The sequence below is a fragment of the Myotis yumanensis genome, unplaced genomic scaffold, assembly GCF_028538775.1.
Source record: "Myotis yumanensis isolate MYYU_CA2020_CCGP unplaced genomic scaffold, mMyoYum1.0.hap1 SCAF_1, whole genome shotgun sequence".
Taxonomy (NCBI): domain Eukaryota; kingdom Metazoa; phylum Chordata; class Mammalia; order Chiroptera; family Vespertilionidae; genus Myotis; species Myotis yumanensis.
In genome coordinates, this window is record NW_027223752.1 from 68,574 (window position 1) to 80,872 (window position 12,299).

The 12,299-nt window shown below is 59.6% G+C and overlaps 1 protein-coding gene across 1 annotated transcript; it reads left to right on the forward strand.

Annotated features, from left to right (window-relative positions):
• Positions 1-10,756: 10,756 nt before the first annotated feature.
• LOC139008162 (ras-related protein Rap-2a-like) lies at positions 10,757-12,012 on the forward strand. Its single transcript, XM_070411494.1, has one exon. The coding sequence runs from the start codon at positions 10,846-10,848 to the stop codon at positions 11,740-11,742; it is 897 nt and encodes a 298-aa protein (XP_070267595.1). The 5' UTR covers positions 10,757-10,845; the 3' UTR covers positions 11,743-12,012.
• The last annotated feature ends 287 nt before the right edge of the window (positions 12,013-12,299 follow it).

Below are 12,299 nucleotides of genomic sequence, written 5' to 3' on the forward strand. Positions count from 1 at the left end.
TGAAGCCCAACTTGAGACCTGCTGAGCCCGAGGCCCAGCCAGTGCGCCCTGAGGCAGTCCCCAGTCCCCGGAGCCTTTCTCTGGGCAGAGCCAGGCCGCCCTCCCCCCTCCCCTCTCCCCCCACCTCCCGCACAGCTGCCCGCTGGTGCACGTCCCTGAACAGGGCGGTCAGCCTGGCCTCAGCCCAGCTGCTTGGGACTCACAAGCCACAGGCCGGCAAATAGGAGTCTCCCTGAAGGCGGGGTTCTGAGGACTCAGGGGGCAGAGAAACAGCCAGCCACACCCTCTGCCCCAGCTACCTCACGGCCTGGGTCCCCAGTTCTGACTACTGGACAGGAGGCGCTTCTCACTGGCTCCCCCAAAGCAGGAGAGGCTGGCTCCCCTGCAGCCTCCGCCATGGCCCCACCATGGCCCCACCATGGCCACGGGAGGTGGCGGCCGCAACAGCTCCAGACCCAGCACCGAGCACTGACTGCCGCCCCGGCTGCCAGGACGAGGCCTCAGCCCGGGACGCTCAGGGCAAGTGGCCACCGTGGCCCCTGTCCTGGTGGGTGTCATCCTCTCAGAGCGGGACGGGTCCAGGGCAGGACCACAGAGAGGGGCTCCCTGCCAAGAGCCCGCGCAGCTCTCCCGACGTGGCTCCCACGCCAACGGGCCCCTGAGAACATCGGTCGTGGGAACAACTGAGAGGGCAGGCGGGCGTCGCCACAGCTGCTTGGGTCCAGCAGGTGGAGGTCAGAGGAGGGAGCGTGGCCGTGGTGACTCGACTCCTGGGCCCCCAGCTCCTGAGGCTTCGAACTCCTGACGCCCCTTCTGACCACCAGGGCCCCTCTCCCGTCGGCCTGAGGGGCCGGGAGCACCTTTGGAACGAGGGACGGTCCCCCCGCTGCTCCCATTTATTCTGTTAGTGACAAGGCTGTGCCGGACCCCAGGGTCACACTCCCACGATGGCTGCACGGGTCTGACCCTCCAGCCACTGCTATCCTTGGAACAAATCCATGTTGGCCTGTGGTGCTCGCAGTGCAGCGGGAAGCCCACTAGCTGAGGCAGACAGTGTGCCCCTTAGAACACGTGTCAGCAACCTGACCTCCATGAAAGCGTCCATGTGTGTGCGGGCGTGGGGAGCAGGTACATGCAAGCACGCTCTCAGGGCTGGGCCCTGTGGTCGGAAACTTGCCTCCATCTCCGGAAGCCTGGTGCTCCCAGGAGAAGCCCAGACCGGCCAGACTACCAAGACCTCACGGCCCTGGGTGGACCCTGGAGTCGAGCTCACTGTTAACCCAGAGCGTTGCCGAGCCAGGCCTGGGCCCCACACTCCTGAGCCCAGGCCCCGGCGGCCTTCCAGGCAGGTGGCCTCAGGCTGTGCCTCTCTCCAGCTGGCTCCTGGGCCCCCCGGACCTGCCCCCGTGTTCACTTTTCTACCATCACGGGCTCTGCCGCGCCTGGCGCAGAGAGAAGCCCTGCCTGCCCCCTCCCAGCTGGGCCACAGTGTGCAGAGGGGAGCGTGTGCGAGAGGCGGGTGCAGCCTGATTGGTAACACGGCTGTAGCCCCTAGTGTCCACCATCCAGGATGAGAATTTGATTTGTCATTTCTAAGTCACTCCCGGGATAGAAACCCAATTTAATATATTCCATACCCGAGCAGGCACTCATGAAATATATGTTTTGAGGTGTCCCCCAAATGGATGTACCACAGGCTGTCCCCCCAAATGTACACGCACTTCAACAGCTGATAACTCAGTTTTCGCTCCTTTTCAGGGTTGGCGGATTTGACGTAATGGGTGAAGCCAGACTAAGCTTTGAACCAAGAAGATGTATCCTCTGGACTTTGTTATGGGGACACATACAGGATGAAGTGTCTGGTCCCGAACAGGCCCCAGTCCAGGCATCCAGGGCCGCTGTGGACAGAGGATGCGCAGAAACACCGAACGCAGCGATTCTGGGTGTTTGCGGTTCCATTGCTTCAGCAGCAGCAGCGCCTGGGCCAGAACGAACGCAGCCCCGGAGTCGCAAACATCAAGAATCGTTCCTTCGGTTCGGTGTTTGTGTGCCTCTCTCTCAATAGCTGCCCTCGATTCCTCGACTGCTGGGCGTTGGGTCCCCTCAACTTTAACTTTTTTGTGTCCCCATAAAAAGCCTCGTGGAGACGTTCTTCGTTCAAATCTTACAGTCTTCACCCATTTCTTCAAATCTGTTCACCCTGAAAAGAAGTGAAAATTAAGTGCGTTAACAGCTGTTAACGTGTCTACATTTTTGGGGGGATACTACATGTACATTCAATGGATAGAATTTTCCATCACATATCTAAGATCTTTGTACGTGTTTTGTGGGGACACTTTATATTTACATTCTGTTGGTATCATTTTCCATCACATCTGACCTTTTTGTATCTGTTATGAGGGACAGCCTGTATTTACATACCATGGGGACTCATTGTCCATCAGCATCCCGACCTCTCTATACCTTTTTGGGGGGACACCATATTTACATTCTGTTGGTGTCATTTTACATCATGGGTCTAAGGTTTTAGTATCTATTTTGGGGGACAGCCTATATTTACATTCAATGGAGACTATTGTCCATCAGCAGCCTGACCTCTCTATACCTTTTTGGGGGGGCACCTTATATTTACATTCTATTGGTGTCATTTTACATCACCTGTCTTACGTCATTGTACCTGTTTTGGGGGACAGCCTGTATTTACATTCAATGGGGACTCGTTGTCCATCAGCAGCCTGACCTCTATACCTTTTTGGGGGGACACCTTATATTTACATTCTGTTGGTGTCATTGTACCTGTTTTGGGGGACAGCCTATATTTACATTCAATGGGGACTAGTTGTCCATCAGCAGCCTCACCTCTCTATACCTTTTCTGGGGGAACAGCCTATATTGACATCAATTGGCATCAATCTTTCTCCTGGGGTCTCATAGTGTATATTTGGCCGGTTTCCTGACACATGCTTTCCTGTTTACTAAGGTGCTCTCCTGGGATGGGCTTAGCCTGGGGACTGAGGTTCTATAAAGAGGTTTCCCTTGGAGTTAATGTGCTGCATGTGCTAATGTGTCCTGTCTCCAAGTGTTTATATATATATATTTGAAATACCTATTGATTCTGGAACACAAGGATGGGTTTGTAATAAAATGAGTTGGAGTAGAATTGAGTCCTGGATTTCCTCAGCGCTCGTCACTGGCAGCGATGTACGGGCTCCGGGCTCCCCGCGTCCGCCCCCCCCCCCCCCCCCCCCGGCCCTGGGCCCTGGAATCCAGACCCCCCTCGGCCAGGAGGCCAGAGAAGGGGAAGCCAGGTTTCCTGTATCCCAGACAGCCGGTCTTCCCTGGCCTTGGTGTATTTGAAGTCCCTCTAAGTGGAATCCCATTTTGATTTGGGATTTATATCACATTCAATGGGGACTCATTGTCCATCAGCAGCCTGACCTCTCTATGCCATTTTGGGGGGACACCTTATATTTACATTCCGTCGGTGTCATTTTGCATCACGTGTCTGACCTCTTTGTACCTGTTTTGGGGGGACAGCCTAGATTGACATCAATTGGCATCAATCTTTCTCCTGGGGTCTCACCTGTAGTGTGTATTTGGCCGGTTTCCTGACACATGGTTTCGTGTTTACTAAGGTGCTCTCCTGGGATGAGCTTAAAATGATCCTTGGGTTTTCCAAGGCCACTCAACTAGGAAGAGGCCGAAGAGGAAGGAGGACGGCAGGTGAAGATCCCCCCTGACCTGACCTCATGGCGGCCCGTCCGGCTGCCGCCTGCGTGTCCTTCCTCCCTCACCAGCCTCTTCTGTAAGGTGCCTCCTGTGGCCTCCTTTCCCATTCTTTCCGAGGCCATGCCCCTGGGGGAGCCGTCCCCTCCGCGAGCTGCCCTCCCCAAATCTGGGAGCCAAACTGAGCGTGTGGACCCCTGCAAGCCGCCTCCCCTGCACCATTGGCTGTTGCAGGGTCTGACCCTGCCCAGTCACCCCTGGGAGCTCTCAGCCTCTGTCCCCTGATTCTCTCCCATCTGGGACAGCTCTTCAGGGCGCACACTGGCCGGTCGCTGGGTCACCCCCCACCCATCCCTTCCACAAACACTCATTGAAGCTCCCTGTGTGCTCGCTCCCGGGTTCCACCGTGGAGGCTGCCCCCTCCCTGGCCCTCTGCAGGGCTGAGCCACATGCTCCCCAGCGCTGACCGCTCCTGAGCTTCCGGCCTGAGGTCGCTGCCTGAGACCTCTGCCCGGGCTGCAGGCGTCCCCCCTGTCACTGGCTCCTCTGGGCACCCTGCTTATCCAAGGCCACCAGCTGTCAATCACAGAAGCCAAAGCCTGGGGTGCGGGCTGGACCCCTCCTCTCTCCACTTCCCACAGGTGGTCGCTCCCCTGAAGCTGGGTCTGGAATGGATCTGGAATGTGCCCGCCCCTCTTAGCTGACTGTTCTCATCCCAGGTCCCCCGGACACCCCTGATCCTGGGTCTTGGCAGCGCCTGGCCAACTGGTCTGCCTGCCTCCCACAACTTCTCAACCCCCTGGCACCTCTGGCATCCACCCCGCTGACCTTCCTTTGTGAACCTCCCTCCCTCAGCCTCCACACTAGCTACACCATCCTTCTGCGGACTATGTGTTCCATGTGACTCACCTCGGGGTGCACCCCACCCGCTCTCACCTGCCTCCAGCCCCAGACAAGCTGGTCGTACCCACAGCTCTCACTGCCATCTTCCCAGAAGGCTCCCAGCACCGCTAGCCCAGGCCTCTCCTGGGAACCCCCAGATCTGTTCCCAGCTTGGAGGTCCCAAAGACACCTCCACCCCACAATGCTCAGCACACCGTTCACCCTCCTCCCCCACCAAAGCCTCTGTGCTCCTCCTCTCATCCCCTCTGTCCACTTCCCCCAGACCATGCTGGGCATCGCCCTCCCTTCCCCGTGTCCTATCCCTCACTCCCCCAGCTGCTCCCAACTCTGAAGTCTCACTCACATACCACCCAACCCAGGGGGTGGTTCCCCCGGGGCAGTGCCATGGGGCCCTGTTGCTGAGGGGGCACCCAAACCAGGCCCTCCTGAGCTCCAGGGCCCCACCTTTCTGCACTGGCTGGGAGCTGCGTGGTCTGGGGGGTGGCAAACATCCACGTGACCGCTCAGGGCTGAGGGCAGCCTGCAGAGAGGGTGGGGTTGCCTGTGGCACCAGAGGGGCTCCCCCTGGGGAGAGCAGGAAAGTGAGAAAATGGGAAAAGGCCAGACACACCTCGGGAAGGAAGCATCCAGCCACATGTTTATCAACCAACCAGAGGAGGAGGAGGGAGTATGTTATATGTGTACACACACACACATGCACACACACACACTCACACAGACACACACACATCTATATATATATATATATATATATATATATATATATATATATGTATATAGCTAATATGCTAGATGTCTGTCCGTCCGGTCACTATGATGGGCACTGACCACCGAGGGCAGACACTCAGGGCAGGAGCTGCCATGATGCGCACTGGCCATTTACAGGTAAATGGTACCACAAACTTGGCGCCCACAAGCAACACTCAGCTTCCCCCAGGTGGGACACAGCCCCCACCTCCTCCCTGGAGTGACAGCCCACCAAATTGCAGCCAATACTGCCAAGAACCCCTGGCACAAAATGCAGCCCACAGCCCTGCCCAGCCTAGAAACGGTGGCTGTTGGCACCAGGTAATTACATCACATAGCAATGCCTGGCTTCCTCTCCCTAGCAACTAGCCTCCTGGGAGTTTCTTCAGCCCAGGAACACGACTTGCTTCATAGCCAGGTGCAAACATTTTACACTTTAACCAAATGTCCGTGAAGTGTTCTCATTTGATCCTCACAGAAGTCCTGGAGTAGGTAGATCAGAGACTCGGTGGAACCCCATTTTCTTTTCATTAGCCAGAAAATGGAGATTTAGAATGCCTAGAAACTTGACCCAACTGAAAAGAAGAAATGGTGGACCTTGAAAATGACTTCAAGTTTTCTCACTGCACAGAATATAGTCAAACACTGCTGCAGTTAAATATTTTACCCTTTGTTCTCCCTGCAGGATCTACAATAATAATCTGCTTCATGTTGATATTTAATGCTGTGTTGCTGACAATTACCCGAAAGAGAAGTTGGGGTGCTTCACTGGGCTGGGAAAAGTTTAGCTAAATCAGAAAGCAGGTCTAATTAAGCAAGTTCATTCTATATCTATAAAAGGCTAAGTTGACTAGTGCATGCACGATACATATAAAGCTCTCCCTGGTGCCAATTGCACGCGTGTTTCCATCTGTCCTTGTCGATTGTGAATTTGGTTGACACTTCTGCTATAGAAAAAGGGCAAATAGTGATATTAAAATATTTCTTCTAATTAATTTCCTTTCAATGTGCACGAATTCGTGCACCGGGCCACTAGTATGTATATAAACACGTATATACATAGACCATTGATTCCCTTAGAAAGCTCTCATTGATTTTTGCCAAACTTGTGTATTTATAGCCAACCTATGCTTGCCCCCAACGGACAGATAAGTGTTGTTCCAACGAGAATGTTGGGTGATGCTTGCTTTTATGTTAGCAGGTAAGAGAAGTTCAGGCTCCCAGCAGCCCTGCCTTCCGGGCCTGGGCACAGCTGCTGCGGCTCAGCCCTAAGTCACGCAGCTCCATTTCCCGGTGGAATCACGGGGAGCCGGGCCCCTTTGTCCCTCACCAGCAGAGCTCACTCAGCAAGGGCAGCGCGGGAATGCGTCCCTCCTTGCGGACTGACAGTGAAGAAAAGAGAAACAGGAAGACGGCTCCACTTCATCTCCGCAGACAGGCGCCCAGCAGCCCTTGACATCCTGGTGAGGACAGCGATTCCCAGCAGGAACGTGGCTCGGAAGTGATTAGCAACAGGAGTGCTCAAAGGCTGTGGGTAAAAAGCAAACTGGTTAATGTAAACTATTAAAAAGGGAGGAAAAGGGCCCTGGCCAGTTTTGCTCAGTGGCTAGAGCGTCAGCCTGCGGACCGAAGGGTTGCGGGTTCGATTCTGGTCAAGGACACATGCCTGGGTTGTGGGCTCGATCCCCAGTCAGGGGCGTGCTGGAGGCAGCTGATCAATGATTCTCTCTCGTCATTGATGTTTCTATCTCCCTCTCCCTTCCTCCCTGAAATCAATAAAAATATATTTTAAAAAGGAGGGGAGGAGGGAAAATCTATTTGGAAATCGCTTAGACGTAGAACTGGTTAAACGATGAAAAGTCAAACTCTCAATGTGGTGGGACAGGATCTACACTGTGTCCTGGATGAAGCTTCTCCACCTCCGGGTCCCCCGGAACCAGAGCGTGGGGAACAGGCAGCCGGGTCTCCATCTCCCAGCTTCCCAGGCCGTTCCCAGGCCCCGGAGGCGGAGGAAACAGCCGCCCCCACATGAGGAATAATGTCCCGTCTGGATAGCACTTCACCTTATGGGCACACACAGAGCCCACGCAAAGCGTCGCTGTCTCAGGGGTAAGAGGGTGCTGGTGTTTCCCATCATGCTTTGCTTTATCCCTCTCCTAGTCCAGCGTTAGAAAGACAGGCCAGGCCCGGGTCACAGATCCTGTGAGGTGGTTTAGCTTCAACACCCAGGTGTGATCCAGGGTGCGCCCGGCCAGCGTGGCTCAGTGGTTGAGCATCGGATCCATGAACCAGGAGGTCACGGTTCGATTCCCAGTGAGGGCACAAGCCCAGGTTGTGGCTCAATCCCAGTGGGGCAGGGGAGTGGGAGGGCGTCCAGGAGGCAGCTGACCAACAATTCTCTCATCATTGATGTTTTTATCTGTTCCTCTCCCTTCCTCTCTGAAATCAATAAAAATATTTTTAAAAGAACAAGAAGGAAAAAAACCCCAGGCACCCACATCACGGGAGCTTGTCCGACAGGCCCCCGTGGGCCCCGCTCTGGAGTGGGCCCTGCGGGAAGAGCCTCCTTGCAGGACCTGGGTCCGCAGAGTCAGGCGGAGGCAGAGCAGACCGCCTGGCAGAGGAGGGGGGAGCACAGGGGCCCCCAGAATGAAGCCGCTGGGACCCTGGGTGTGTGGGGAGGAGGCAGGTGTGAGAGTGAGAACCCCTGCTTCTCCTCAGGAGTCAGAGGTCCTGCTGGCTGCCCCCCTTCCTCCCGGCCACACGGCTGGGCTCACTCAGGCCGAGCAAGCCCAGCCCTGTCCCACCCAGGCCCAATCCCGGCCTCCGAGGGGATGTCGGGAGCCCAGGCTCCTGGGTGCCGGCTGTGCCCGGCCATGGCCATACCTGGTGCGCCCAGCTCCATGCTGTGCAGGGCACCCGGGCGCCAGGCCCCAAGGTCTGGTCCTGGAGGAGCCGGAGCACAGAGACGCTGCGGAGGCCTGGCCAGCACCTGTGACGCCACCCCCACCCGCCTGGCCCATCGCTCACTCTCCCTGGGCCTGCTCATGGTCTCTGTCCTCCTTCGGGGAAGCCCCGTGGGCCCAGGGGAGGGGCCCCTGCCCCCCTGCCCCCTGCTCTCTCCCACCGCTGGGCCCTGAGCGCAGATCTGCTGTTTTCTGGACGCACTGTCACTGCTGGGCTCCACTGCCTCTCATCTGAGGAGTTTTCCTTGTGTGTCCTGGGACTTCTCAACAGCGGCTCCCGAAAGAACTCGGGTCTAAAATAGATCACGCCCTTCAGACCAGCTGTCAGAGCCAGTGCCCCCGGGGCAGCATCTGCGGGCAGGAGAACCCCACGCAGGGAGGGGCGGCTCCGCCCCCAGGAGGGGGGGGCAGCAAACTGGCCTTCCTCCCTCCCTGCACCTGTTGGGGTGGAGGCCAGACGGTAACTAGACTGGGGGTCCTGGGGCCCCGTTTCTGCCACCTGCTGAGCAGGTGAGCCAGGCCGACTCTGCAGCCAGTCCCTCCCTCATCGCGCAAACATGGGGAGAGCTCTCTGCTCAGACCTGCACCCCCAGTGCCTTGCCTCTGGCCCCAGCAGGTCACCGGTTTCTCTCCTCCAAGGCCCCATTCCTGACCCCCGACATCATTCCCAAAAGTAAACGGTTTGCCCATAAGACCATGCCTCATGTCATAGACTCTGCTTTTGGAGGGAATGTAAATTAAGAGAGCTGGGCCTCGCCGGTGGAGCTCAACGTTTGAGCATCGACCCTGGAACCAAGAGGTCACGGGTTCGATTCCTGGTCAGGGCACATGTCCGGGTTGTGGGCTTGATTCCCTGTAAAAGCTGTGCAGGAGGCAGCCAATTGATGACATTTCTCTCTCATTGATGTTTCTATCCCTCTCCCTCTCTCTCTAAAAAAATCAGGAAAAACATTTTTTTTTTAAAAAGAGTTAGGCCCTAGCCAGTTTGGCTCAGTGCGGACCAAAGGGTCTCAGGTTCGATTCCAGTCAAGGGCACGTACCTCGGTTGCAGGCTCTTCCCCGATCCAGGCCCTGGTCAGGGCGTGTGCGGGAGGCAACCAAGGTTGTGTGTCTCTCACATCAATGTTTCTGTGTCTCTCCTCTCCCGTTCACTCTCCCTAAAAATCAATGGAGAAATATCCTCGGGTGAGGATTCACAACAACAACAAATTATTTCTTTAAACACCTAAAGCGTAATGGCTTCACCTCTCTGCTCAGGCCCGGCCCTGCCCTCCTGCACGAGCTGGCATGGCCCGGGGCCTCGGCGGCGCTGGCTCCCAGGGCTGCCCCGCTGTGTTCCGCTGTGTCCCCTCCGCAGTCACCCGTGGGAGCTGCCGAGGCCGGGCCTGACCCCCTTTCTCCGGGGTGTCTGCCGCCCCGTCTTTTCCAACCGGCTTTCAGTTTGTTGGTGGCGGGCAGAGCTCCGTTTAGAGACCCGGTGTCGGGTGTGCGGCGCGGGCTCACGCTCCACAGGAGAGACTGGTGCCCAGGGAAGATGCAGCCTCGGCCCTTGGACTTCACCTCCGGCCTGTGCAGCCAGAGGAGGGGCCAGGCTGGGTCAGGGTCCGAGGGGGTCCGTCCGAGGGGGTCCGGGACCCCAGCGCAGGGAAAGGGGAAGCTGGGTATCTCCCCTGCAGCCCCCACCCCTGCCCTCAAGTCCTAAGGCATCTGCTGCCTGAGAGGTGGGGTTTCCTCCGGTGACCAATCCCAGGACCCCTGTCCCCGCCCCGGCCTCCCCAGCCCCAGGCGCTCACCTTCATGCAGAGGTGCGCTCGCTCTTCAAGGTGAAAGGGAGCAGGTGGATGGCGAGTTATGCTCTAGGCCAGGAGGCCCCTGGAAAGCCAGGGCGGGTCCTGGGGGCGGTGAAGTGTGAATGACCTTTTAGCAAAGTCCCCTGGGCCTGCGCAGCCAGGAGAGGGGCTGGGGGAGGCAGAGCGAGGGGAAGGGGGGACCGGCACAGGAGGGGCCAGGAGTCAGGTGAGACTCATCCTCTGAAGCTCCTTCCAGGCTCCCCCTCTCCGGCCCTCCCCCTCTCTGGGCCCTCCCCCCTCTCCGGCCCTCCCCCTCTCCGGGCCTCCCCCCTCTCTTGGCCCTCCCCCTCTCTGGGCCCTCCCCCTCTCCGGCCCTCCCCCTCTCCGGGCCTCCTCCTCTCTGGGCCCTCCCCCTCGCTGTGCCCGCCCCCCCTCTCCGGGCCTCCCCCTCTCTGGGCCTCCTCCTCTCTGGGCCCTCCCCCTCGCTGTGCCCGCCCCCCCTCTCCGGGCCTCCCCCTCTCTGGGCCTTCCCTGCCTGGAGAGGGGGCCCAGCTGTGCAGCCAGTCAGGCCTGACCTTCAGCGAGGCCAGCCTGGCTCCCGGCCACCAGGCAGGCTGGGGCGGGAAAGCTGCATTCCGGGCGACGTGGAAGGATCGGGTTACCTTCCGCCACAGACCCAGGGGCACTTCTCGGGAGGGCAAGCCGGGGCCTGGATGGAAGGCGGCTGCGTCCCGTCCCGGGACGGTGGGAGGAAGGCCTCGGGGCCTGGCAGCGTGGGATCCAAGTCTGGGTTGAGGGGCGAGGGGCGGGGGCGGGGTGGTCCCCAAGCGCGGGGCGCAGATCAGGGCCTGGCGCAAACACAGACGCCCACCCGCCCGCCTGCGCGGCCCCACCCGGGGCCCCCCTTTCCCCGGGTCCCCTCCCCTGCGCTGGGTCCCTCCCCGCCCCCGCCCCGCCCCGCCCCGCGCGCCATTCCTCGCCTCCCGCCGCCGCGCAGGGCGCGCGCCATGGCCGGCCTGGTGCCGCGACCCGCCAAGGGCTACCGGGTGGTGCTGCTGGGCAGCGCGGCCGTGGGCAAGACGGCGCTGGCCACGCAGTTCGCGTGCGGCCGCTTCCCCGAGCGCTGCGAGCCGGCGGTGGAGGAGCTGTTCAGCAAGCTCATCGAGGTGAACGCGGCGCCCGCGCTGCTCGAGATCGTGGACACGGTGGGCGCCGAGCACCTGGTCACGCTGCGGGACCTGTACATCCGCAACAGCGACGGCTTCGTGGTGCTGTACAGCGTGCGCAGCGAGGCCTCCTTCGCGGCGGTGCGGCCGCTGCGGGAGCGCATGGGCCGCCTGCGGGGCGCCCGGGCCGTGCCGCTCGTGCTCGTGGGCACCCAGGCCGACCTGGACGCCGAGCGCCAGGTGCCGACGGCGCGGGGCCGCGCGCTGGCCCGCGAGTGGCGCTGCCCGTTCCTGGAGGTCACGGCCAAGAGCAAGCGGATGGTGGACCAGGTGTTCACGCAGGTGGTGCGCGAGATGGAGGCCCTGGCCCCGCCCGAGGCGGAGGCCCGCGCGGCGCCCGCGAGCGCCCCGGGGACGGGGCCGTCCGAGAGGTTCATCGGCTAATGCGCCGCAGCGCGTCGTCCGCGCGCCGCCGCCTTCGCGACGGCGAAGCCCGGAGCCCGCACCCCCGTGGAGCCGTCCAGCCGCCGCCGAGCGGCTCCGGCGGGAGCGCAGGCCTGGCCCGCCCCGCGCGCTTCTGGACCCTGGGGAACCCTCTGCAGCTGTTTTCCCGGACGGACGGTGCTTTGAGAAACCAGCAACCTCACATCCCGCCCCCGTGCGGAGAGCGCGCCAGCCTTTTCTTCCCGTCGCGGTCCTTACAGAGGATTTTTTTTTAAATCCACATCAGACATTTGAAATTGGTCGAGGACGTGAGCCAGCGTTTAGCTTTCGATTCAGTGAGGCCTGGTCCCCTCGTTTAAGGCCTTGAGTCGCAGCGTGAGGTCTCCCTGTGTCTCTAAATATAGTTCTGAGGCCGGGCGGCTGGAGAGGGATGGTGTGTGTGGGGGGGGGGGGGGGGGGGGGGGGCAGCTGCCCTCACACAAAGGGCTCGGAGCTGCCTTGTTCTCCAGCTGGGGGAACAGGACCGACTTTAGAGGCTGGTAGGTTTTGCTGTTTGC